This window comes from Takifugu flavidus, chromosome 18 (genome assembly GCF_003711565.1).
Source record: "Takifugu flavidus isolate HTHZ2018 chromosome 18, ASM371156v2, whole genome shotgun sequence".
Taxonomy (NCBI): Eukaryota; Metazoa; Chordata; class Actinopteri; order Tetraodontiformes; family Tetraodontidae; genus Takifugu; species Takifugu flavidus.
Window position 1 is genome coordinate 7,181,652 of NC_079537.1, and position 27,998 is coordinate 7,209,649.

At 42.8% G+C, this 27,998-nt stretch overlaps 3 protein-coding genes and 1 long non-coding RNA gene across 7 annotated transcripts in view; 2 read left to right on the forward strand and 2 right to left on the reverse strand.

Annotated features, from left to right (window-relative positions):
* Window positions 1-27,998, reverse strand: part of LOC130514888 (uncharacterized) — a 71,379-nt gene that overhangs the window by 35,585 nt on the left and 7,796 nt on the right. Inside the window, 8 exon segments of the mRNA XM_057014758.1 lie at window positions 4,500-4,671; window positions 4,785-4,934; window positions 26,015-26,216; window positions 26,304-26,334; window positions 26,526-26,543; window positions 26,840-27,002; window positions 27,103-27,203; window positions 27,589-27,760. Of these exon segments, the coding sequence (XP_056870738.1) occupies window positions 4,500-4,671; window positions 4,785-4,934; window positions 26,015-26,216; window positions 26,304-26,334; window positions 26,526-26,543; window positions 26,840-27,002; window positions 27,103-27,203; window positions 27,589-27,760 (1,009 nt within the window).
* LOC130514928 (C-Jun-amino-terminal kinase-interacting protein 4-like) lies at window positions 13-27,982 on the forward strand. 4 transcript variants are annotated; one of them, XR_008947084.1, is made up of 4 exons: window positions 13-148; window positions 5,852-6,752; window positions 19,278-19,915; window positions 19,991-20,110. XR_008947084.1 is itself a non-coding variant. In XM_057014836.1 (2 exons), exon 1 carries the CDS (start codon window positions 939-941, stop codon window positions 1,263-1,265), a length of 327 nt encoding a protein of 108 aa, XP_056870816.1. In that variant the 5' UTR covers window positions 924-938; the 3' UTR covers window positions 1,266-1,574; window positions 5,852-6,382. The 4 variants fall into 4 exon arrangements, 1 of the variants encoding a protein (XP_056870816.1); XR_008947083.1 differs by having other exon boundaries at window positions 19,278-20,110; XR_008947085.1 differs by lacking the exons at window positions 5,852-6,752; window positions 19,278-19,915; window positions 19,991-20,110 and adding an exon at window positions 27,903-27,982.
* Window positions 3,310-19,509, reverse strand: LOC130514922 (interferon-induced protein 44-like). Its single transcript, XM_057014829.1, has 7 exons — window positions 19,402-19,509; window positions 19,181-19,211; window positions 18,891-19,092; window positions 18,162-18,312; window positions 17,766-17,910; window positions 16,746-16,846; window positions 3,310-3,803 (listed from the first exon to the last, which is right to left on the reverse strand). Exons 3-7 carry the CDS (start codon window positions 19,010-19,012, stop codon window positions 3,624-3,626), a joined length of 699 nt encoding a protein of 232 aa, XP_056870809.1. The 5' UTR covers window positions 19,013-19,092; window positions 19,181-19,211; window positions 19,402-19,509; the 3' UTR covers window positions 3,310-3,623.
* On the forward strand, window positions 22,905-26,420 carry LOC130514937 (uncharacterized). The gene is made up of 2 exons (XR_008947094.1): window positions 22,905-23,322; window positions 25,653-26,420. It is a non-coding gene; the product is annotated as an uncharacterized LOC130514937 (long non-coding RNA).

The window sequence follows — 27,998 nt, forward strand, 5'->3', positions numbered from 1 at the left end:
AAGGACTTCGGCCATTGTTCACGTTATAGGAACTTGCAAAACGAAGGCGAGCGTGACAGTCTTCAGTTCAGTGTTCAGGATCCTCAGTGGACAGCGAGGATGCAACTGTGTTGGATAGTGCAGGATTTGATCCGTGCTCTCATCACAGGTGGGTTTAAATAAGTTAAATGGAAATGTCAAATTCAAATATAGACTCATTGAAGATTCATGTTTTAAGTGTTGGATTGTTAGAATTTTATTGATTATGTCTTAGATCAACTGAAAAACTAAAATTGCGTGATACGAGCTCAGTTGTTGTCATAAATACGACGTTGTCACGTGATACGTTCATCAGCTCAGCTGTCGTCGTGGTGCCTTCATGTGTATCGGATTGGTTTACAAGAGATTAGGGAATACGATGCGGCTGAAGATTTATCCGCTGTAACTAGAGGGTTTGAAACATGCAATCATCTTTCAGTTTAAAACAAACCCTCGCAGCCTACTTTATTTATTTCGTTTCTCAATGTCAAGACGTTGCTTGAGTGTATTACAAAGGTGAAAGGACTTGCTATAGGATTTCTGGTAGCGTCTCCATTACACCCAATAAACCAGCAAAGGTGTTCTGTTTTTTAGATAAGTAAAAAAAAATCAAAGATACACAAAATAAACTATCTGGTTCAGGAACGCGACTTCGCCGATTCATTTGGACCCTCACTGAAGTTAAAAAGTCGGAGCTTTTTAAAAGCATATGAACGCAGCATAAAGCAAGTGAGGGGAAAGGAGGAAGACATCCACGTCGCCTTTCTTCCAGCGTAGCGGTCCATTCCTACAACCTCCTCAATGTCTTTTGTTATTTAGCGAAACGCTCCCTTTAGTTACGTGTATAACGGCGTCCTCTGTGGCGACCTAACGAAGAATAGCTCATATAGGCCCCGTATAGTGAAAGGCAGAGCACTAAAATGGAGCTGGAAATCGGGGTTGTGTACCAGGACGACCCTGGGACATCAGCGATGATGTCCGAGCGGGTATCGGGCCTGGCTAACTCCATCTACCGCGAGTTCGAGAGGCTTATTGGGAAATACGACGAGGACGTGGTGAAGGAATTGATGCCGCTGGTCGTGGCCGTCCTGGAGAATTTGGACTCGGTGTTCGCGGAGAACCAGGAGCACGAAGTGGAGCTGGAGCTGCTGAAGGAGGACAACGAGCAGCTCATCACACAGTACGAGCGGGAGAAAGCGCTGAGGAAACACGCCGAAGAGGCAAGTGGGCCAGTCTGGGAGAAATAACCCCAATAATAATAGTGTAACGGGCGTGGGAGCCTCCGGCATCCTTGTGAATTCCACTGAATGAGAACTATACACGTGGCCGGGCAGCATCCAGCGGTCCCATCGGGATGTAAACAACCCGGTGCCATGGCCGTGAAGCCCGTCCTCCACAAACACGATGGCAACAGTCGTCGGTCTAAGATACGACTCGGCATCTGTGGGAGGACGCCAACGAACCAGAACAGACAGAAAACCTCGGTCATTTAGCCACAAATTATGTAATTGGTCAGAAAAGTCAGGTCACAGTGAGACCAAAGAACAGCAGCTGAAGTGAGTCAGCATTTTGGGACGTCAGTGTAACACCACACACACAACACACCCTACTACAGTAATTGATCAATCATTATCAAAGGCCATGCTGCTTTAAGGCTCCATCTTTCTGCCTATGATGGAGATTAGACTCCTCGTTGCAGGCGTTCACGGAGTGCAGTCAGCTTCTTAAGCCAGTAGGCGTGGATCTTATCGGGCCCTGGTGCTGCCCAGCTCTTCATTTTGGACACTCTTGTTTGGATGTCTGCTAAGGTGATGACTACTGGGTCTTGTTCTGGGAGTTGGCTGTGTTCAGTCTGTAGGTCTCGCAGCCATCGGGCAGTAGTGTTATGCGTTGCCTCTTTCTCCCAGATACTCTTCCAGTATTGTTCCGTCTCAGCCCTGGGGGGGGGGTCTGTTGTCATCTTGTTGCCCTGCCATTGAGAGTAGACCTTTGCTGGGTTAGTGGAGAACACCCTGTTTATTCTCATTTCCTCTACTTCTCTTGTGTACCGCTTTAGTCGGGTAGCCAGGGCTGTGAGCCTTTGCTAAGCAGTCTCCAGTGCCTCAGGTATGGACAGTTCGTTGTACTTCTTGGGCCGCTCTGTCCTAGGATTCACGCCTCTACTCAGCTCTGTTAGGAGGCTGACTTCTCTCCGTGTTGCCATGATTTTTGCCTCTAGCCTTCTCCTCCATGGGGCCATTTGCTCCTTATGGCTATTCATGCTCTTCATCTTATAGCCAAGCATCTGTAGGATTACCGTTGATGCTGCATACATCAGCTGATTGGTCTCAGTGATGGTAGTGGTAGGGATGGTTGACAGCGCCGTGTTCATGTCTTCCAGTAGAGATTTGTCTGGTACTTTGTGTGTTAGCCTTGGCAGGGAGGTAGTTGGATCCCCCAGGACTCCATGATTCTCTCTCTCAGGTCATTCCGTCTGTCATTGGGGCTGTGTACCCAATCTCGATATTGGGGGGTGATGATGAAATCACCCCCACACTGACCTGGCTCCCCCTGCCGTAGCATATTTGTACCGTGGGTGAGGCACACCGCCGTGCCTTGTCAATCTCTAGCTGTGATAGCAGCTTCTTATTGCGGATATTCAAACACTGAGCTAAGAGCCGCTTCTTAGTCAGTGAGGATGTGGGGTTTCGAAGTACCCATCTCTCCCACATCCTCTGCATGTACCCTCTCTCACTGGGGTGACTCCCGTAGTAACACTCCATCAGTACCATGTTCTCTGCCCTGCTCCATGAATGCCTTGTTCCAGTAGCCAATTTGACATCAGGCAGCCCTGGTTCCCTGACCCCTGACCTTGTTGACCCGGGCGACGTCCGAGCCAGTATGACTCTATCAGTTAATGTTCCGCTCATACCGAGGTGTAGGCATATATGCGTAAGGAGCCTTGTCTAAGGGCTCGCCTGGATTGGAACCAACAACCTTCCGCATAACATCAGTGGCGTAAACCACTGGCCTATCCAGTCGCATATATATATATGCTTATAATATATGCTGTATATATGCTTATAACGTTCTAATCTTATTTGTATTTATTTATTCTGTTTCTATACTTTGTAAATACAAAACCTAGTCTACAGTTATATTAATCCACGTTAGGCTGCTAATACAATTCAATTTCCCTACGGGGATGAATAAAGTGCATCTTGAATCTTGCAAACATCCCTTTGTTCCACATGTGCATGGTAATTGATGTCATAATGGAATTTACAAAGGAGGAAGTGAAGAAGACAAAAAGTGTCTTAAGTTTTTATAATTATTATTTTTATTATTGTTGTTCTTGTTACCACCACCACCACTACTACTACTGCTAATAATAATATATTGTGTAAAGATGAAAATCTAAAAACAGAATAAACAGAGTTTATGTTATAAGATTGTTACAGAATGTTGAGTTGGTTGTTGGTTTGTTCAATCAATGGACATGATTAAATGATATAATTATATTCATCAATGTGGAATTCATCACGTATGTTCACCAATATGATTTTTAACCTTCATTACAAATTTTTGGCTGACTAATTTCACCAAGGAAAATTAATATTTTACATTTATATTTTTTCCTTTCTTTTCACATCGTTGAGAAAGTCGTCTCCAAAGCTGATGATCTGTGTCAGTGCACAGAGAATGGGTGCATCAACATCATCTTTGAGGCTGGTTTCTTTCTCATAGTTCTTCACCAGAAAGACACAATTCATTGGAATCCCCAGCTTGGAACAGAATTCCTCAGTCTAAAGCATAAAATATAGTTTACACTTCAAACATGTCATAGCAACAGTAACATCATGATGATCCATAAAAAACACAGAAATCATTTAAATCACCTTTTGCTTCAGGTATTTGCTCTTGTAAAGATTGCCCACATTGTCTTTCACAGTTGGACAGGCTTTGCCACCTTTAGTGATAATGGTCAGCTGTGGGATTCCTGAACAAAACACAAACTGAATCAGCCAAACTTAGCTGTGGAGAGTATCCCCAAGGGTGTTCATGAGTGGTTATACTGGTCCTTGCCCATTTCAGAGAAGAAGAAACAGCATCCTTTATCAGTCCTCAGTGGGTAAATGACACTGTTTTTACACTTTTTTTTACTGTTTGTATACAAAAAACACATGTACATATAATTATTAAGGGACAGTTTTCAGTGTGAGAAGGCCACCCTCGAAACACATTCTGAGCATCTTTAGGTTAGGTGCCTTGCTAAGGGCACTCTGACAGTGCTGGAAAAATGTCCCGAGACCTCTCCTGCTGCCAGCCTACTTCTTAATTTCTTTTGTGGCATTGCCCAGTTCGTTTATTAGATTTACTACAACTATGATGTTATATTTTCTGGTAAAATACAGAATGCTTTTGTGGCATAAATTTTATCATTGAATACTGGGGTCATGTTTGATCAGATTTTATGAAATTAACCCAAGATTTAGTCTCACCCATGTCACTTGCAGCTTTTCTGATCTTTCTCATCTTCTTCACCATTTCATCAGTTATTATAACTGCACCATCAGCAGAAACGACAGAAACCAGGATGTGGACTCGGTCTTGCAGAGTGGGGGAGGGGTTGTAACCTTCATCACCTTTTTTCAGAGGAGATGATGGATTGAACTGGAAAATAACACAGCAATATTAACAATTTTTGTTTAATTAAATGTGTGTTTTTAAGAGAAAACATATTCAGCTCTAAAATGTTCAGATATCAAATATGAGGTGATTTTTACCTCATAACCATCTCTCACGTGTCCTTTTAGGGCCAGGATGACATCATCAACATGAACTCCTTTGTTTTCCTCAAGGCCGACGATGTCATTAAAAGAGACGCAATAATGGCTGTTTGGATCTGAATCTCGGATCATTTTGTAGTTTTTATACTATATATAACAAAAGAATTTCGAGTTAACATTTTTATTACATCAAATTTCATCACATGAAAAACTCTCAGGTTCTGTCAGTCTGTCTTTGTTGTCTTGTCTCTTCTCCTCTTTTATCTGATTCTCATCTCTCTTTCTAGGTCTAATTGTCTCCTGTGTTCTAGTTGGACTCCTTTGCCTAGAATTTTGGACAACAAATCCTTTTAAACATTTCCATTGTGGTTGTGTCCTCGCTCCAGTGCCTGTGATTTGTTGACTTTATGTTAATTCTGACAGGCCATTTCTGCTTTCTGGCTTGTACAGTTGATTCGTTGGAAGCCAGCTCTTCCATCTTCACTCTGCTCGACCTCCTGCCAGCTTGATTTGAGCCAGTGGATCCATTTTGCAGAGGTGGCTTATCATCATGACAGTGCGCTTCTTTTGTTGTGCCTAGCGGCCACATTTGCCTTGTTGAAACTACAGTAATAGAACTAGCAAGGCTTTCTTTTCCCATTTTGAGATAAATAGCTCTCATTTTGGTTCTTTTAGTCATATTATTCCTCCGAGTTAACAGCACCGATTGCTCCTTTGCTTTGTAGCATTGCCTTGACTCCTTCTGTGGTTTTTAGCTAATAATCTCCTCATCACCAGCTTGTGTTGGAGGGGTTTGAATGTCCCCATGATGCCAGGAGTTTAGGTGTCTCCCCTGTCATCCTTCAGGTTTCGAGTTTGGGAATTAATTAAAATTGTGACTAAATGCCTCACTGTAATTTTGACTGAAATATAAAATTAAATTTAAGGAATTAAATTATGGTCGTAAATCAGATAATTCTAGATAATTCCTGTTTTATTTAAGTTACATTTGAAACTGTGTTGGATTGTTAAAATTAATAGATCTTATTCTTTAACAGTCAAAGCTGCTTACCTTTGTGGTGAAGCTGCCTTCAACCCGAATTCCATCTGTGAGAGCTCGGCCAGTGATTTTACGTCGTAAAACAGTGTCAACAGAGTTGATGAAACTGGACTTTCCAGCACCAACTGGTCCATGCACCAAAACTCTGAGATGTTGGACGTCGTCAGTGTTTTTAGGTTCATATTGTCTGACAAAGTTGAGATTTTCTTTGTTGTTCCTGCATTTGATACAAATTTTTATTTGAGCTTCTTAAAAACAGTCAGTTTAACTGAGAAACTGCATCAACACTCAGATTTGTTACTCACACTGGCATTTCCCTCCATGGCTGAGGAAATACTAAAAAGATAAAATATGTTAACAAACATTGAGACAAACCTGTTTGAAACATCAGACAAAAATGCATTTTTAGGTTTTGGGGTAAATCAAATGTGCAGTTTCATCATTTATTTCATCGTTATGTTTATAATCATCATTATAATATTATTATATTATCATTATAATATTGTCCATTTATTATTGTATTGCTCATTGTAATAAAATTGAAGTAAACTCAAAATCATCATAAAATCATTATCAAAGGCCGTGCTGCTTTAGGGCTCCATCTTTCTGCCTGTGATGGAGATTAGACTCCTCAGCAACAGCTACCGGTAATAAAGTTTCACTGGTTAAATACACAGATCTGCGTGTCTCACCTGCCTCGTCCTCCTTTGACGAACTGGACGAACCTGTTTGTTTAAACGAACATCAGGCAAAATTTTATTTGTGGTCGATGAGTTAAATCTTATGTGTAGTTTAACGTGATTGTTTTGCTAAACATCAAACAATATCCAGTTAATATTCTCTCTTTTGGGCTTTCTATTTGGAAATAGACTTACTTTGTCCCAATTGGGACAAATGTCAGACAACCAGCAAATTTGTATTTGAAGGTTTTGGGTTAAATATTGTGTCCAGTTTTCTGGTTTTATTTTCAATATTGTTTTGCTAAACATTAAATACCATCCATTTATTGTTCAATTGCTCATTTTACAAAAATTGAATTGGACTTACTGCTCCCCATCACTGCACCTGTAAAGTGGGAGAATGTATGAATTCACTAAAGTGGTGGGAGAGACATGCACTAATTATCTGCATTCTATAGTTTATATTCTATAGTATAAATGTGTTAGTGATCAGCTAATTAACTTGAAAACGTATAAAAACATAAATACAGAATGTGTCAAAGACCTTCAAAGCTGTGGAGAAGTTTACATCAAAAATGACAATTGAATGTATTGTAATAATTAACATCTCTTTAAATTGTTGTAAAAGAGAAATTTGACGAAGACATCATGGAACATTTTCACATTTTTTCAAAAACAATTGTTGTTCCCTTTAATAGAGATTTGGTTGTCATGATCCAGTTTTTTATGTCTGTTTTGCAGTTGCTGTTTGCTTCCACCAGGCGGAGTGGTAGTCCTGTTTCCCAGCTCATGCTGGCTGCTGCCTCAACTTCGGCTGATCAGTTAGATTGGAAGTCTAAGCGTCCAACACCCGTAGACCAGTGTCAGATCGTGCTGTCGGTAACTGAGAGTTCATAGACTTTGCAACTTCCCTATTCCTGTTTGGATGAACCTGGTGTCTTTTCTCCTTCCGAGGTCTCAAACTCAAAAACCGACGAGCAACGTTCCGTGTTGGGTTTCTCCGCACGATTCACCGCGGCGCGTTTGGGTATCACTTGCCCTCTGTAAATATTGTTAATAAACGTTTCAATTTGAGATTTCCCAAGCCTCGTCTGTATTCTGGGTTCCGCCCAAGTCTAAGAAAATGTTTTCTACCGCTATTTTTTAAAATCACACCTGCATTTACATAGATTTTAAAATGACAATGTCTTAAAAATAAATAAAAAATATAAAGTGAAGTTAAACTCTGACCTAGTTCAAAGGTCAGTATTGTGCGCTTTAAGGAACCTTTGCGCTTGTGGAGAATAAACTAGCGGGAAGTGAAACTGGTGAGTGGAGTGCAATTTTCAGTAGGAGTGATTATCTGAACAATTTCTGAGATTAATAGTAGTAAAGTGTTGAATATTGATCTTTTCTGTTACCCACTCTAAGTTATTGATACACACACACACACACACACACACACACAATTTGTTATTTTAGAGGAGTGTGTCAAGCGGTAGCCCTTCACACGACTCGGTACCCATGACGTAGCTCTTGGTTTCAAAAAGGTTGGTGACCCCTGCAATAGACTATAGCAAAAACGTCTAAAAAGAAACACTGGACCAGCTTACCTTTGCTTCTCTGCTCTTGTAAAGAATGACTGAGGAGCCCAGTGATTACGATGCTTAAATAGGCTTCAGAGAACTTTTCTTTCACTTTCTGTTATTTGCTCCAATGAAAGACTTGCAGAAAGATACGCTCATTCTTTTTGGGAAAAATATGTAATGCTGTACATTGAATGTGCCACACGAATCAGTGATAAATGACACACATCTGGATCCGTTTTCAGTGGACTTAAAAAATCCACAAAATAACCATCTAGAGCTGATCTACACACAGAGATTGACAGTATAATAAAGACCCATCACCATTTTTATTAAGTACTTTTTCCAATCGTACTTTTCAATAGTTTAGCTCGTGGCTTGTTATTAAGAGGTGATTTGGGGTCCCAAAGCGAGATAGATATTTGAGTTTGAGTTTTAGTTAAAACTGGTTGAGGTACTGTCATGAAGGAATAAACTCCAGACCCTATGTTAAAAGGGAAACGAGGACTGATATGGAAGGACTTCGGCCATTGTTCACGATATGGAAACTTGCAAAACGAAGGCGAGCGTGACAGTCTTCAGTTCAGTGTTCAGGATCCTCAATGTCAAATTCAAATATAGACTCATTGAAGATTCATGTTTTAAGTGTTGGATTGTTTGAATTTCATTGATTATGTCTTGAATCAACTGAAAAACTAAAATTGCGTGATACGAGCGCAGTTGTTGTCATAAATACGACGTGGTCACGTGATACGCTCACCAGCTCAGCTGTCGTCATGGTGCCTTCATGTGTAACGGATTCATTTACAAGATTTTAGGGAATACGATGCGGCTGAAGATTTATCCGCTGTAACCTAGAGGGTTTGAAACATGCAATCATCTTTCAGTTTAAAACAAACCCTCGCAGCCTACTTTATTTGTTTCGTTTCTCAATGTCAAGACGTTGCTTGAGTGTATTACAAAGGTGAAAGGACTTGCTATAGGATTTCTGGTAGCGTCTCCATTACACCCAATAAACCAGCAAAGGTGTTCTGTTTTTTAGATGAGTAAAAAAAAAAAAAAATCATAGATACACAAAATAAACTATCGGGTTCAGGAACGCGACTTCGCCGATTCATTTCGACCCTCACCGAAGATAAAAAGTCGGAGCTTTTTAAAATCATATGAACGCAGCATAAAGCAAGTGAGGGGAAAGGAGGAAGACATCCACGTCGCCTTTCTTCCAGCGTAGCGGTCCATTCCTACAACCTCCTCAATGTCTTTGTTTATTTAGCGAAACGCTCCCTTTAGTTAAGTGTATAACGGCGTCCTCTGTGGCGACCTAACGAAGAATAGCTCATATAGGCCCCGTATAGTGAAAGGCAGAGCACTAAAATGGAGCTGGAAGACGGGGTTGTGTACCAGGACGACCCTGGGACATCAGCGATGATGTCCGAGCGGGTATCGGGCCTGGCTAACTCCATCTACCGCGAGTTCGAGAGGCTTATTGGGAAATACGACGAGGACGTGGTGAAGGAATTGATGCCGCTGGTCGTGGCCGTCTTGGAGAATTTGGACTCGGTGTTCGCGGAGAACCAGGAGCACGAAATTTTGATGTTGTTGTTTGTTTTTGTTTTTTCCAGCTTGTGCTTTTCCTCGTGTTTGTTAAATTCGATTTACGTCCCGACATCAGCTTTTGAAGTCGCTGACGATGCCTTCAGCGACGTATTCGAGCGAGACTCGCTGGGCGAATACCGCGCTGATCTCTGCACCAAAGATGAAAAAACGAATTCTATCAAAAGACCGATTTTTAGCGAACCATTTATTCGGATTGTGGTGAACCGTTTTTTGGTAACCCAGTTCAAATTTTTTAAAAAAAGTTTTCCAAACACCTAAAAGCCTTTGGAAAAGATTAGATCAACATTTTGGTGACGTTCGTCTTGAACTTGTTTGTCCATACACGTTGTCTAAAAAGAAAAACTAGAGCCCTTACCTTTATTCCTTTGTAAAGGGCGACTGATCCACACAACGATTTTAACGGTACAACTCGGTGAAATTTTGCTTTCACTTTTGATTCCTTTTCAGAATTTTTTGAGGCAGGAAGTTTTTTGTTTTTTTTGCAAGTTGAAGACAATATTGTGGCGAGCTCGGGCTCGCGGAAGAACTCAGACACAGACTTCTGCCAGCTTATTCTGCTATTCAATTGCAGAAAGAGCCACTTTATTAAACACACAAACAAAGGGAAGTCTTCAATGACACACATAACTTTGCTTATGGTGTCCAGGTGCAAACAATAATTAAAACAGTGATTAAACACATTAACGACCAGAACTCAATAAATAGAACATTAACATTGAAAGTCACAAAGGAGAACATTTAAAACAAATAAAAACAGGGTTAACACAAACCTGAACCCACAGAACACACTGCTACAAAGCATGCTGGGAATTGCCCACTCTGACCCTCCCCAACACGCTACACTGCCCCCACCTAGGTGGTTAGCTGTCCCCAGCAACCCATGACAAAGTCCCTGAGGTGGTGAGGTGGTTTTGACTAGCCGCACCCGGTACACCACATCTGACAGTCTCTCGAGCACCGTACAAGGTCCCACCCACTGGCCCATCAATTTAGGGGAAAGGCTTTTCTTCCTCTCAGGGCTGTAGACCCATACCTGCTCCCCAGGGGCAAAGTCTTGTCCTCTACAACGAGAATCATAAGCCCGTTTTTGCCGCAGCCCAGCATCAGAGAGGGCCTTCCTGATCATCTCATGCACCAGCTGAAGTCGTTCCCGCAGACTGTGTAGGTAGTCCAGGCCGGGTGCACCTTCCAGCTCTGGCTCAGGGGGAGACCCAAACACCAAGTCCACAGGAGTGCGGAGCTCATGCCCAAACATGAGTACTGCTGGGGTGCATTTCGTGGACTCCTGAACCGCTGTCCGGTACGCCCACAGGACCAAGGGTAAGTGCTGATCCCAGTCTCGCTGCCGGCGGCTGGTCAGGATTGCAAGCTGGGTGGCCAGGGTGTGGTTGAAGCGTTCGACCAGTCCATCGCTCTGGGGATGTAATGGTGTGGTCCGGGTCTTCTTGATGCCGAGCCTCCGGCAGACCTCACTGAACACTTTTGCTTCAAAGTTGCGACCCTGGTCACTGTGCAGTTCCTCTGGCACACCAAAGCGGCAGAACATCTCGTTGACCAGGTGCTCAGCGGTGGTGGATGCGCTCTGATCAGGAACGGCATACGCCTCAGGCCACTTGGTAAAGTAGTCCATGGCCAGAAGGACATAGCGGTTCCCTTGGTCAGTGGTAGGAAAGGGGCCCAGGATGTCTACACCCACACACTCCATTGGGGCCCCCACCTGGTACTGCTGCAGGGGAGCGTGCGAACGCCGAGTCGGTCCCTTCTGGACAGTGCAAGGGTCACACCGATGAACGTAGAGTTCTACGTCCTGACGACACCCCGGCCAGTAGAAGCGTGACCTAAGCCGGTGTAGAGTCTTGGTCACTCCAAAGTGAGCTGCCCCCACTGAGCCATGGACGAGCTGAAGGACCCTGGGGCGTAGTTGGCGGGGGACCAGGAGCTGGAAGATATCTCGGTGGCCCCCAGGGGTCTGCCAACGACGATGGAGGAGGCCATCACGAATGATGAGGCTGGTCCACTGGGAATAGAGAGCCTTGGTCTCAGGGTCCAGTGCTGACACTGTATTCCATGCTGGCCGTTGGCCGGTCTCTATCCAATCTTGGACCCGAGAGAGGACAGGGTCTTGGCTCTGGTCAAGCTGGAGCTGTTGGAGATCGACGGTTTCCAAACCATCATTGACAGCTGTTGTTTGGGCTGAGACCTGGGGCCCACTCACGTCATCCAAGGGGAGGGGTTGCAGGGCGGATACCGTTGGGTTCGCGGTACCTCGGTCCTCCACACGCTGGCAGTACCGACACTGTTCCATTTCACAAGGGCGTCGGGACAAAGCATCTGCATTGGCATGATGACGGCCAGGCCGGTGGCGGATTTCGAAGTCGTAATCCTGTAGCAACTCTCACCATCGTGCAAGCTGTCCCTCTGGCTCCTTAAAGTTTAATAGCCATGTGAGAGAGGCATGATCGGTGCGCAGGAGAAATCTTCTCCCGTAAAGGTATGGCCTGAAGTGACGGAGCCCGAGGACGACAGCCAGCAGTTCTCGACGAGTGACACAATAATTCCTCTCTGGTCGGTTGAGGGAGCGACTGTAGTACGCGATGACCTGCTCACCATTCTCTCCCTCCTGGGACAGCACGGCCCCAAGTCCCACATTGCTGGCGTCGGTATCCACAATGAATGGTAGTTGGGGATCTGGATAGGACAATACGGGGGCCCCAACAAGTGCTGAGCGGAGCTGCTCGAAGGCGTCAGCACAGTCCTCACTCCACTGAAAGACTTGGCCTTTCTGGGTCAGTCGATGTAGTGGGCTGGCAATGGTGGCGAAGTCCTTGACGAACCGTCGATAGTAGGAGGCCAGACCCAGGAAGCTCCGCAGTTGTCCAACATTTTGGGGGACAGGCCAGTCTCTCACAGCGGCTACCTTAGCAGGGTCAGTAGACACCCCTGCTGCACTGACGACATGGCCCAAGAAGGATGTCTCTCGTCGGAAAAGGTGACACTTCTTAGGATGGAGACGCAGCCCAGCCCGGCGAATGGCGTGGAAGACCACCTCCAAGTTGGTCACAGCACTCTCGAAATCAGCAGCGTGGGAGAGGAGGTCATCCAAGTAGACGACACAGTGACTTCGAGGAATTCCAGCCAGGACCCTCTCCATAAGGCGCTCGAAGGTGGCCGGAGCGTTGCAGAGGCCGAAAGGCATGACTTTAAATTGCCACAGCCCCTGGCCAATGGAAAAGGCGGTCTTTGGGCGTGCAGCCGGTGCCAACTCCACCTGCCAATAGCCGCTGCGAAGATCAAGGGAGCTGAACCAGCAGGACCCTGCGATGTAATCAAGGGCATCATCCACATGGGGTAGTGGATAGGAGTCCTTGAGGGTGACATCGTTAAGGCGGCGATAGTCAACACAGAACCGCCAAGTGTCATCTTTTTCCCTTACCAGGACAGCGGGAGATGCCCAAGGGCTACTGGAGGGTTCGATGATGCCTGCACCTGCCATCTCTTTGATCTTTTCTTCAGCTGCAGTCTGCTTGGCCAGCGGCAGGCGACGGGGGCGGAGACGGATGGGGCGAGCATCACCAGTGTTGATCTCATGTTGTACCAGACTCGTGTGTGTACAGTCCTCATCCCTGGCTGCAAAGATGTCGGCGAACCGCTCCAGCAGCTCCCGAAGCTTGCATGTCTGGTCCGCCTGTAGGCCCTCACAACTTCTCAGGTACAGGTCATCAACAGCTTGCTTAGTCTCACCTGATGGCACTTGGGGTGGCAATGATGATGTGGACGCTCCCTTGACTCTGGCTGGTGGTGGTTGCATGGAGGGGACCCGAGTGCTTGGCTGTGGAGAGGGCGCTTGTCTCAGTCCCTTCTCACAGGTAGGGTGAAGCGTAACGGCCTCAGAACCCAGGTAAAGTGTAGTCCTGGGAAGGTCGACCACAGCCTCCCACTTGGCTAGCAGATCCAGCCCGATGATGCAGGGGTCTTGTATGTCGGCCAGCCAGAACTCGTGATCAATTGTGCGATTAGCAACACATACCTGGAGAGATCCTTCGCCCCGCATTCTGGCGCGCTCACCGGTGACTGTGGCTATACAAAGCTTAGTGGGTTTCCAACCCCGCGGTCTCGGGCCCTCTGTACCAGGTAGCGTTCCAGGCCGGACCAGCGAAATGGTGGACCCCGTATCCACCAGGGCTCTGCATGGGGTGTCATTCAGAGTACAGTCCAGGTACAGTCCATTTGTCCGGCCCAGGCGACCCAAACGCCACTGCGACTTGGCAAAGGAGGGAGGATGATTTGTGGGTGACAGTTCCCCCATTGTGCCACCCCACTCTAGTTTAACGGAGGCTGAGGAGCTGGGCTTCATGGGGCTGGTGCTGGGCAGTGGCGCGCGATGTGACCTGGTTCTCCGCACCGGTAACATCTTTCCATAGACTGCCCGGCTGTTCTCCTAGTTCCTCGTTGGGGTCGTTTCAGGGGTGTGGTGGTGGCTTGGCGGGTGACCTCTTCGTCATCACTCCCTGCCAGCACGCTCTCGTAGGCAGCCTGACGCACTCTGTACCTTGTATTGGTGGGGCGGTCTCCCGTGGACAGCACATGTTCAACCCGCTCTGATTCAGCCAGGGCTGCCGTCAAGGTCTTTGGCTCTGGCTGAAGCCCTCGGACGAAAGTCCTGTACTGTGGAAGGTAGGATACCCGCGCCTGGCATAAAAACGGAGATCCGCAGCACAAGCACCCAGACTTTCTCCCTCTTCTCTCCGTCGGCTGACAAGCTGGCGGCCAAAGCGGTGTTTCAGTGCTCCTTCTATGGCTTGCCAGTTAAATCTCTCTTCAGGATGGAGGTCTGTGAGAATCTGCAGGGCTTTGCCTTCCAAGGCAAGGGCAACCTGGACTGCTGTCTCTTCCGCTGACCATATAACGTAGCAGCTTCATAGTACTCCACCGGGGACCTTCAGATGGCATCGTTAATGCTGGTTGTGGAAGGGGAACGGTAGTGTTTCCATCTCCTGCTCTAGCGCTGGACAGCCTTCGCTGGTTTCCTAGGCCAAGATCCGATGCTGGCCGCTAGCTCCATCAGGGACGTCAGCGGCCTCTTCTCCCCAGCGTCTCCCTGTGGGCGCTTTCGGACGTACTTCCTACATATTCCTCAAGCTTTTGCAGAGCTGTTCCACTTCCTTGATGGTCTCGTCCATCACGTATGATCCCACTTCTGACAGCAATGTGGCGAGCTCGGGCTCGCGGAAGAACTCAGACACAGACTTCTGCCAGCTTATTCTGCTATCCAATTGCAGAAAGAACCACTTTACTAAACACAGACAAAAAACACCACGAAAAAGGGAAGTCTTCAATGACACACATAACTTCGCTTATGGTGTCCAGGTGCAAACAATAATTAAAACAGTAATTAAACACATTAACGACCAGAACTCAATAAATAGAACATTAACATTGAAAGTCACAAAGGAGAACATTTAAAACAAATAAAAACAGGGTTAACACAAACCTGAACCCACAGAACACACTGCTACAAAGCATGCTGGGAATTGCCCACTCTGACCCTCCCCAACACGCTACAATATTAAATAAATTAAAAAGAAAAACAAGGTTTCTATAATTGGTTTCCTGATCTTATTTTTATTAGTCAGTTCAAGCTCATTTTAATTTTATGACATATTCAAAATGAAAGTAAAACATTTGTTTACTTGGCCCCTGCAAAAGTACACTGGCAAACCCACAAAGTCAACAAGGTCTCTGTGTCCTTTCTCTCAATGTGCCACAACTAAGGTGAGATCAAACTTTTACTCTACATGTTTTCATCAAAATACAGTAATTGTTAAATTAAGTGCTGGATAAGATAGCAAGATAACAACTTTGTAAACACCCTAAAAGGTAAGAAAAACCTATTTGGAAACCAATTAAGTAATTTGGAGCACAGAAAAGGAAATAAGGCCTCTGAAAAAGATGTCTCCTTTCTTCAAGTGACTGCAGCTATGAACAGAAACATATTTTACAGAATAGCAAGGACTTATCTATAAGTGCTCTGCATATCCAATATCAAAAGAAGTCCAGGGTATCCTTGTTGAAAAGCTTCTCTGTTGGAGTGAGCCAGGTTCTTTACAAAGAGGTAAATGTCCAACTCAAACTGCATACTTTTGTAATCGATGAGACACTTTTCCCAGTGAACAGACTGTTGGTGGATCAACACTGTATTTGAGTCTTGACACTGTCAAGGTTCATTGTTGTACATCATCTCCTTCTCTCCTGCTGCTGTCACTCTCACCTTACTTTCTCCTCCTTTTTCCAACCAGCCATCAGCGGGAGGGTCTCCTCATATGACCCTGGACCTGCTTAAGGTATTTTCCTCTTAAAAGGGAATTTACTCCATCCCACCGTTATTTGTCTCGGGGTCATGCTTATCGAGAGAAACTGATAGCATCATAATATCTCTAAAACATGCTTGCAAACACCCCTTGTATGCACGGATGAGCCTGGTGAAAGACACTGTATGTGGAATCTAAATTAAACGTCGAAGAAAGTGTGAGAAGCTTGGGACTGGAGCCTCAAAAAGCCTTTTTTTCTTACCATTGCCAAATGATACAAAAGAAAAATCAATCCAGCACACTCAAGATTTAAACATGCTGTTAATTACATATGCCGGTATTGTTTCTTAGATAATACGTTATTGCAAAAAGATTTTTAGCCTTCATTTCAATCACTTCATAATGTTCTTTTTATTTATGCAATGTGACTTTGCAATAATTGTACCATAAAAATATTATGTCAGGGTTTGATTAGTTTTAAATGATGTTACATGTTATTTTGTTGGTCATTGAGGAACCTTTCTCCAAAGCTGATGATCTGTCTCAGTGCACAGAGAATTGGTGCATCAACATTATCTTTGATGTTGGGTACTACGTCATAGTTCTTCACCAGAAAGATGCAGTTGAGTGGAATCCCCAGAGAGAGTGACACACAATCCATCAACCTGAAGTACAAAAATTACATTTCAAACATGTCATCTAACATCATAAACAACCAAAGATAGTCCAGAAATCATCAATTAAATCACCTTTTCCTTCAGGTATTTGCTCTTGTAAAGATTTTCCACATTGTCTTTCACAGTTGGACAGGCTTTGTCACCTTTAGTGATAATGGCCAGCTGTGGGATTTCTGAACAAAACACACAAACTGAATCTGAACCTGAACTTGTTTGGACTCAGAACCCACCAGGATAACAGACAGACAGCTGGCCTAACCGAGCTGAGGAGAATATTGTCCACCAGGGGAAGCTACTAAAACACAATCACAACATTCAATTAAAGCAGGCATGTCCAAAGTCCGGCCCGCGGGCCAATCATGGCCCGTGGTAAGATTTCATACGGCCTGCAACTTCAGTCTTACAATGTATTATTTATGGCCCGCTGGCACTAACAGAATAAATAAATCACTAAAATGTAATTCCTCCTTTCTTGTAGATCTTGTAAAAGACAAGAGCAAAATTTACTTGTTTTAAACTTGAATGATAACAGACAACTTTGCATTACATTTATCAAACTCATGGAAATTTAAGGTATTCCACACAGTTCAGTGTTCAATGTTATCTGACTCTCCAGATATGAATTAAAGCAGAATTGTGTTTTTAGAGTTGTTCACGTCTGCCCGAGTGGCTTATATTTGGTTACACTGCCATTTAAAATAAAGAGAATTGTGACCATGAAAATTGTTTTATAATAGTGTACATTTGCATGTAACTTTTCTGGTTAAAAAAACATCAGAAGGATCTACTGGCCCCAGGGCATCTTCACATATCAAATCTGTCCCTCTTTGCAAAAAGTTTGGACACCCCTGAATTAAAGGCTGATCCATCAGTACAAACCCCATTAGAGGCTAAGACAGAATCTCTATATGGGCCTGAAGTGTGTTGTTCAACACTGAGTCTGTGGATTATTAATCCAGAGCATTTCTAGCTCTGAATAGCCAACATGGATTTACAGGTGTCAGACCAGTCAGGGTCATTACTGAGGTCATGAATGATCACATTTCCTCTGGTAAAAAGGAAATCTGAAATGAAGACCACAATAAGACTCACCCATGTCACTGGCAGCTATTCTGATCTTTCTCATCTTCTTCACCATTTCACCAGTTATCATAACTGCACCATCAGCAGGAATGACAGAAACCAGGACGTGGACTCGGTCTTGCAGAGTGGGGGAGGGGGTTGTAACCTTCATCACCTTCTTTCAGAGGAGATGATGGATTGAACTGGAAAATAACACAATTACTTCTTTTCTTCTCATAAACAATGCTGTGTGACCAGGAAAACATTTGAATGTTCTGTTATTGTTGAGCACAGAGGGATGACGAGAACCTAAAAGTCATCAGTAGTTCACTACAAAATGTACCTGATGCACTTTGGTGAGTTTCAGTGATGTAAATACAACTGATATATGAAAGATGACTGATATCAAATATGAGGTGATTGTACCTTATAACCATCTCTCACGTGTCCTTTTAGGGCCAGGATGATGTCATCAACATGAGCTCCTCTACCTTCCTCAAGGCCGACGATGTCATTAAAAAGAGAAGCAATAATGGCTGTTTGGATCAGACTGTCGAGTGAATCTGTAGTTTTTGTACTGTAAAAAAGAATCTCCAGTTAATGTTGCTATTATATCAAACATGAACACACACAAACTCTGAGATTCTGTCTGTGTGTCTTTGTTGTTTTGTCTCTTCTCCTGTTTTGTCTGTTTCTCATCTCTCCTTCTGGGTCTAATTGTCTCCTGTGTTCTAGTTGGACTCCATTTCCTGGAATTTTGGACAGCAAATCCTTTAACATTTCCATTTTGATTGTATCTTTATCTTAATTCTCATATTGAAATCTCCCTTTTGATGATCTTACCTTTGGTTATGCATCAGAACACAAGCACAAAAGTCAGAGACACACAAAAGATTAATATTCATTGTTTACAGATGAAAATTTTAGACCACGTCTCAGTTGTTCAGTGTTGAGTGTTGCCCATATTTTTCATTATACACGTTATATTACTGACTATCATCCTGACACACTTATGAACATGTTTTTAAAATTTAAACTCCATTGTAAACAAAACATGGAAAATATTCTGCATTTTGGGGTGAGAGAGATTCAGTGTTTTGTAAAAATTCTGTTAGATTGTTAAAGTTAGTTCAAGTCATTCTTTAATCTTCTTACTTTCTTGGTGAAGGTGCCTTCAGACAGATTTCCATCTGCGAGAGCTCGGCCAGTGATTTCACCTTGTAAAACAGTTTCAACAGAGTTGATGAAACCGGACTTTCCAGCACCAACTGGTCCATGCAGCAAAACTCTGAGATGTTGGACGTCAGCGTTTCTGGGTTGGTACGTTTTGACAAAGTTGAGATTTTCTCTGTTGTTCCTGCATTTGATACAAATTTTTATTTGAGCTTCTTAAAAACAGTCAGTTTAACTGTGAAACTGCATCAACACTCAGATTTGTTACTCACGCTGGCATTTCCCTCCATGGCTGAGAAATTGCTAAAAAGATAAAATATGTTAATCAAATTGGGACAAATGTCAGACAACCAGCAAATTTGTTTGAAGGTTTTGGGTTAAATATTGTGTCCAGTTTTTCTGGTTTTATTTTCAATATTGTTTTGCTAAACATTAAAAATACCATCCATTTATTGTTCAATTGCTCATTTTACAAAAATTGAATTGGACTTACTGCTCCCCATCAGTGCCCCTGTAAAGTGGGAGAATGTATGAATTCACTAAAGTGGTGGAAGAGACATGCACTAATTATCTGCTCTTCAAGCAAAATTCTACAGTACAAATGTGTTAGTGATCAGCTAATTAACTTGAAAACGTATAAAAACATATAAATACAGAATGTGTCAAAGACCTTCAAAGCTGTGGAGAAGTTTACATCAAAAATTACAATTGAATGTATTGTAATAATTAACATCTCTTTAAATTGTTGGTAAAAGAGAAATTTGACGAAGACATCATTGAACATTTTCACATTTTTTCAAAAACAATTTTTGTGTCCTTTAATAGTGATTTGGTTGTCATGATCCAGTTTTTTATGTCTGTTTTGCAGTTGCTGTTTGTTCCACCAGGCGGGCGTGGCAGTCCTGTTTTCCCAGCTCATGCTGGTTGCTGCCTCAACTTCGGCTGATCAGTTTGATTGGAAGTCTAAGCGTCCAACACCAGTAGATCAGTGTCAGATCGTGCTGTCGGTAACTGAGAGTTCATAGACTTTGCAACTTCCCTATTCCTGTTTGGATGAACCTGGTGTCTTTTCTCCTTCCGAGGTCTCAAACTCAAAAACCGACGAGCAACGTTCCGTGTTGGGTTTCTCCGCACGATTCACCGCGGCGTGTTTGGGTATCACTTGCCCTCTGTAAATATTGTTAATAAACGTTTCAATTTGAGATTTCCCAAGCCCCGTCTGTATTCTGGGTTCCGCCCAAGTCTAAGAAAAAAATTTTCTACCGCTATTTTTTAAAATCACACCTGTATTTACATAGATTTTAAAATGACAATGTCTTAAAAATAATTAAAAATATAAAGTGAAGTTAAACTCTGACCTAGTTCAAAGGTCAGTATTGTGCGCTTTAAGGAACCTTTGCGCTTGTGGAGAATAAACTAGCGGGAAGTGAAGCTGGTGAGTGGAGTGGAATTTTCAGTAGGAGTGATTATCTAAACAGTTTCTGAGATTAATAGTAGTAAAGTGTTGAATATTGATCTTTTCTGTCACCCACTCTAAGTTATTGATACACACACACACACACACACAATTTGTTATTTTAGAGGAGTGTGTCAAGCGGTAGCCCTTCACACGACTCGGTACCCATGACGTAGCTCTTGGTTTCACAAAGGTTGGTGACCCCTGCAATAGACTATAGGAAAAATGTCTAAAAAGAAACACTGGACCAGCTTACCTTTGCTTCTCTGCTCTTGTAAAGAATGACTGAGGCGCCCAGTGATTACGATGCTTAGATTGGCTTCAGAGAACTTTTCTTTCACTTTCTGTTATTTGCTCCAATGAAAGACTTGCAGAAAGATACGTTCATTCTTATTGGGAAAAATATGTAATGCTGTACATTGAATGTGCCACACGAATCAGTGATAAATGACACACATCTGGATCCGTTTTCAGTGGACTTAAAAAATCCACAAAATAATCCTGTAGAGCTGATCTACACACAGAGACTGACAGTATAATAAAGAGCCATCACCATTTTTATTAAGTACTTTTTCCAATCGTACTTTTCCATAGTTTAGCTCGTGGCTTGTTATTAAGAGGTGATTTGGGGTCCCAAAGCGAGATAGAATATTTGAGTTTTAGTTAAAACTGGTTGAGGTACTGTCATGAAGGAATAAACTCCAGACCCTATGTTAAAAGGGAAACGAGGACTAATATGGAAGGACTTCGGCCATTGTTCACGTTATAGGAACTTGCAAAACGAAGGCGAGCGTGACAGTCTTCAGTTCAGTGTTTTGATCCGTGCTCTTATCACAGGTGGATTTAAATAACTTAAATGAAAATGTCAAATTCAAATATAGACTCATTGAAGATTCATTGAAGATAGCGGTCCATTCCTACAACCTCCTCAATGTCTTTGTTTATTTAGCGAAACGCTCCCTTTAGTTAAGTGTATAACGGCGTCCTCTGTGGCGACCTAACGAAGAATAGCTCATATAGGCCCCGTATAGTGAAAGGCAGAGCACTAAAATGGAGCTGGAAGATGGGGTTGTGTACCAGGACGACCCTGGGACATCAGCGATGATGTCCGAGCGGGTATCGGGCTGGCTAACTCCATCTACCGCGAGTTCGAGAGGCTTATTGGAAATACGACGAGGACGTGGTGAAGGAATTGATGCCGCTGGTCGTGGCCGTCTGGAGAATTTGGACTCGGTGTTCGCGGAGAACCAGGAGCACGAAGTTTTGATGTTGTTGTTTGTTTTTGTTTTTTCCAGCTTGTGCTTTTCCTCGTGTTTGTTAAATTCGATTTACGTCCCGACATCAGCTTTTGAAGTCGCTGACGATGCCTTCAGCGACGTATCGAGCGAGACTCGCTGGGCGAATACCGCGCTGATCTCTGCACCAAAGATGAAAAAACGAATTCTATCAAAAGACCGATTTTTAGCGAACCATTTATTCGGATTGTGGTGAACCGTTTTTTGGTAACCCAGTTCTAATTTTTTTTAAAAGTTCCTGGTGAACAAGTTGGGAGTGATCAGAACCCTCCAACACCGGGCCAGAGAAATACCCACCACATCCCAAGGCAGAAAGAAGGAACAGGACCACATTAAGACAGCTCTCAAAACATGTGGCTACCCAGACTGGGCCTTCACCAGGACCTCAAGAAAGCGAGACCTCAGCAAAGGAGAGGAGGAGAGAAACAAACATCGCAGCGTTTCCATCCCCTACCTGTCTGGAGTCTCGGAGAAGTTTAGGAGGATCCTCCAGAAACACGACATACCGGTTCATTTCAAACTCAGCAACACTCTCAGACAGAGGTTAGTACACCCAAAGGACAAGACACCAAGACCCAAACAAAGTAATGTTGTCTATGCTGTACAGTGCCAGGAGGAATGCAAGGAACTGTACATTGGGGAAACCAAACAACCTCTCCACAGAAGAATGGCACAACACAGACGTGCCACCTCTTCGGGTCAGGATTCAGCAGTCCACTTACACTTAAAGGAGAGTGGGCACTCCTTCGAGGACAGCCAAGTAAGGATACTGGCCAGAGAAGACCGCTGGTTTGAAAAGGGGGTTAAGGAAGCTATCCATGTTAAATTGGAGAAACCATCCTTGAACAGAGGTGGTGGCCTGAGGCACTTCCTATCACCCACATACAATGCAGTCCTCCACTCCTTCCAACAGCAAAACAAACATTCACACCATTCCAGGAGACCCAGTGACTCATCACCATGGACCCAGCAGACAAAGGGGAGACACCTCAACAGAAACTAGGTGAACGACCTGACCAACGACCCTGCTAACGACTCTCAGGTGACCACCCGGATCATTAGCATGCAAATGGTCCACAGGGGCTATATATTTTCAAGCTCTCTCCCAGCGATTTCAGAACTGAAGAAGCCTTCTGGATAGAAGGCGAAACGTCTTCAAGAGAAGAAACCCAGTCCAGTTGACAGAGAAAACTACCTTGGATACAATGACCTGGATGACTGAGAATTTACACAGACATCGAGCACAGAAAAGGAAATAAGGCCTCTGAAAAAGATGGCTCCTTTCTTCAAGTGACTGCAGCTATGAACAGAAACATATTTTACAGAATAGCAAGGACTTATCTATAAGTGCTCTGCATATCCAATATCAAAAGAAGTCCAGGGTATCCTTGTTGAAAAGCTTCTCTGTTGGAGTGAGCCAGGTTCTTTACAAGGAGGTAAATGTCCAACTCAAACTGCATACTTTTGTAATCGATGAGACAGTTTTCCCAGTGAACAGACTGTTGGTGGATCAACACTGTATTTGAGTTGACACTGTCAAGGTTCATTGTTGTACATCATCTCCTTCTCTCCTGCTGCTGTCACTCTCACCTTACTTTCTCCTCCTTTTCTCAACCAGCCATCAGCGGGAGGGTCTCCTCATATGACCCTGGACCTGCTTAAGGTATTTTCCTCTTAAAAGGGAATTTACTCCATCCCACCGTTATTTGTCTCGGGGTCATGCTTATCGAGAGAAACTGATAGCATCATAATATCTCTAAAACATGCTTGCAAACACCCCTTGTATGCACGGATGAGCCTGGTGAAAGACACTGTATGTGGAATCTAAATTAAACGTCGAAGAAAGTGGAGAAGATAGGGCCTGGAGCCTCAAAAAGCTTTTATTTTCTTACCATTGCCAAATGATACAAAAGAAAAATCAATCTAGTACACTCAAGATTTAAACATGCTGTTAATTGCATATATTGTTCCTTAGATGATACGTTATTGCAAAAAGATTTTTAGCCTTCATTTCAATCACTTCATAATGTTCTTTTTATTTATGCAATGTGACTTTGCAATAATTGTACCATAAAAATATTAATGTCAGGGTTTTGATTAGTTTAAATGATGTTACATGTATTTTGTTGGTCATTGAGGAACCTTTCTCCAAAGCTGATGATCTGTCTCAGTGCACAGAGAATTGGTGCATCAACATTATCTTTGATGTTGGGTACTACGTCATAGTTCTTCACCAGAAAGATGCAGTTGAGTGGAATCCCCAGAGTGACACAATTCATCAACCTGAAGTACAAAAATTACATTTCAAACATGTCATCTAACATCATAAACAACCAAAGATGTCCAGAAATCATCAATTAAATCACCTTTTCCTTCAGGTATTTGCTCTTGTAAAGATTTTCCACATTGTCTTTCACAGTTGGACAGGCTTTGTCACCTTTAGTGATAATGGCCAGCTGTGGGATTCCTGAACAAAACACACAAACTGAATCAGAACCTGAACTTGTTTGGACTCAGAACCCACCAGGATAACAGACAGACAGCTGGCCTAACCGAGCTGAGGAGAATATTGTCCACCAGGGGGAGCTACTAAAACACAATCACAACATTCAATTAAAGCAGGCATGTCCAAAGTCCGGCCCGGGGCCAATCATGGCCCGTGGTAAGATTTCATACGGCCTGCAACTTCAGTCTTACAATGTATTATTTATGGCCCGCTGGCACTAACAGAATAAATAAATCACTAAAATGTAATTCCTCCTTTCTTGTAGATCTTGTAAAAGACAAGAGCAAAATTTACTTGTTTTAAACTTGAATGATAACAGACAACTTTGCATTACATTTATCAAACTCATGGAAATTTAAGGTATTCCACACAGTTCAGTGTTCAATGTTATCTGACTCTCCAGATATGAATTAAAGGCAGAATTGTGTTTTTAGAGTTGTTCATGTCTGCCTGAGTGGCTTATATTTGGTTACACTGCCATTTGAAAATAAAGAGAATTGTGACCATGAAAATTGTTTTATAATAGTGTACATTTGCATGTAACTTTTCTGGTTAAAAAAACATCAGAAGGATCTACTGGCCCCAGGGCATCTTCACATTATCAAATCTGTCCCTCTTTGCAAAAAGTTTGGACACCCCTGAATTAAAGGCTGATCCATCAGTACAAACCACATTAGAGGCTAAGATAGAATCTCTATATGGGCCTGAAGTGTGTTGTTCAACACTGAGTCTGTGTATTATTAATCCAGAGCATTTCTAGCTCTGAATAGCCAACATGGATTTACAGGTGTCAGACCAGTCAGGGTCATTACTGAGGTCATGAATGATCACATTTCCTCTGGTAAAAAGGAAATCTGAAATGAACACCACAATGAGACTCACCCATGTCACTTGCAGCTCTTCTGATCTTTCTCATCTTCTTCACCATTTCATCAGTTATTATAACTGCACCATCAGCAGGAATGACAGAAACCAGGACGTGGACTCGGTCTTGCAGATTGGGGGAGGGGTTGTAACCTTCATCACCTTCTTTCAGAGGAGATGATGGATTGAACTGGAAAATAACACAGCAATATAACAATTTTTGTTTAATTAAATGTGTGTTTTAAGTGAAAACATATTCAGCTTTAAAATGTTCAGATATCAAATATGTGGTGATTGTACCTCATAACCATCTCTCACGTGTCCTTTTAGGGCCAGGATGATGTCATCAACATGAGTTCCTCTGCTTTTCTCAAGGCCGACGATGTCATTAATAGAGACACAATAATAGTTGTTTGGATCTGACTGTCGAGTGAATCTGTAGTTTTTGTACTGTAAAAAAGAATCTCCAGTTAATGTTATTGTATCAAACTGGATCAAACAGATCAACTTGTCCCTCATCTTTTCTGGGGTTTCAGGCTCAATTACAGACTCAGCAGGGACAGAGAAATCTGTTGTCTCTTTCCCGGACGAGACAGTAAAATGAAGTTCTTCTTTTCTAACAGCCCTGCTTTGGAGTTGTTGCAGCTTGTTCTCACACACCAGCGGAGCTGAAGCACAATTCTTTTCTCATCTGTTGGGAGCCTGAATGTTGTTCACACAGGAGAACGTTTCAAACCAAAGTGGTTTCCAGAGGAAGAGTGTGAGTCTTTCCTTCAGAAAGCAACAATCCTGAGTTTGTGTCTTCATTTAAGTTTCCAGTCTTGGACTTGATTTTAGCTGATGTTCTCAACTGATCTTTCTCAATAAACTTCAATGAAAAGAATTGCTGTAATCAGTAGATTTGTATTTTATCTGTTTCATTCACGTCCAATTTGAAACTGTTAAATTGTTAAAGCTTATCGTAGTTATTCTTTAATCTTCTTACTTTCTTGGTGAAGGTGCCTTCAGACAGATTTCCATCTGCGAGAGCTCGGCCAGCGATTTCACCTTGTAAAACAGTGTCAACAGAGTTGATGAAACTGGACTTTCCAGCACCAACTGGTCCATGCAGCAAAACTCTGAGATGTTGGACGTCAGCGTTTCTGGGTTGGTACGTTTTGACAAAGTCCAGATTTTCTCTGTTGTTCCTGCATTTGATACAAAGTTTTATTTGAGCTTCTTAAAACAGTCAGTTTAACTGTGAAACTGCATCAACACTCAGATTTGTTACTCACGCTGGCATTTCCCTCCATGGCTGAGAAAATGCTAAAAAGATAAAACATGTTAACAAACATTGAGACAAACCTGTTTGAAACATCAAATAAAAATGCATTTTTAGGTTTTGGGGTAAACCAGATGTGCAGTTTTATTATTTATTTATCATTATTTTGATAATCATCAAATATTGTCCATTTATTATTTTATTGCTCATTGTGGTAAATTTGAAATAGACTTACTTTGTCCAATCACTGCTCCTGTAAAGAGAGAATTTATTGATTTATTAAATTGGTGAGAGACATGTGCAAAGATAATCTGCTCTTTTACTAAATTCTGTACTTTAAAGTGTTAAAATTACCTGCTGACTGATTTGTGAAGATATAAATATAGGATGTGATTATAATTGCATGTATTTTTGATTAATAGGGGTTTCAAAAAAAACCTAGTGATTAACTTTCATTTCAATTTTTATTAATTTTGTTTTTCTACTCATGCTTCACAATAATTTCAACAAGACTACAGTTCAGGTATTGATGAGTTCAAATTAATTTACGTGTTTTATCATTGAGAAAGTCGTCTCCAACGCTGATGATCTGTGTCAGTGCACAGAGAATGGGTGCATCAACATCATCTTTGGGGCTGGTTTCTTTATCATAGTTCTTCACCAGAAAGACACAGTGGGATGGAATCTCCAGCCTGACACACAATCCATCAACCTAAAGTGCAAAAAAATAGTTTTCACTTCAAACAACATGTCATAGCAACAGTAACATCATGATGATCCATAGAAAACACAGAAATCATCAATTAAATCACCTTTTCCTTCAGGTATTTGCTCTTGTAAAGATTTTCCACATTGTCTTTCACAGCTGGACAGGCTTTGTCACCTTTAGTGATAATGGCCAGCTGTGGGATTCCTGAACAAAACACACAAACTGAATCAGAACCTGAACTTGTTTGGACTCAGAACCCACCAGGATAACAGACAGACAGCTGGCCTAACCGAGCTGAGGAGAATATTGTCCACCAGGGGGAGCTACTAAAACATAATCACAACATTCAATTAAAGTCTGATCCATCAGTACAAACCACATTAGAAGCTAAGCCAGAATCTCTATATGGGCCTGAAGTGTGTTGTTCAACACTGAGTCTGTGTATTATTAATTCAGAGCATTTCTAGCTCTGAACAGCCAACATGGATTTACAGGTGTCAGACCAGTCAGGGTCATTACTGAGGTCATGAATGATCACATTTCCTCTGGTAAAAAGGAAATCTGAAATGAACACCACAATGAGACTCACCCATGTCACTGGCAGCTTTTCTGATCTTTCTTATCTTCTTCACCATTTCATCAGTTATTATAACTGCACCATCAGCAGGAATGACAGAAACCAGGACGTGGACTCGGTCTTGCAGAGTGGGGGAGGGGTTGTAACCTTCATCACCTTCTTTCAGAGGAGATGATGGATTGAACTGGAAAATAACACAGCAATATAAACAATTTTTGTTTAATAAAATGTGTGTTTTTAAGAGAAAACATATCCAGCTCTAAAATGTTCAGATATCAAATATGAGGTGATTTTACCTCATAACCATCTCTCACGTGTCCTTTTAGGGCCAGGATGATGTCATCAACATGAACTCCTCTACTTTCCTCAAGGCCGGCGATGTCATTAAAAGAGACGCAATAATGGCTGTTTGGATCTGAATC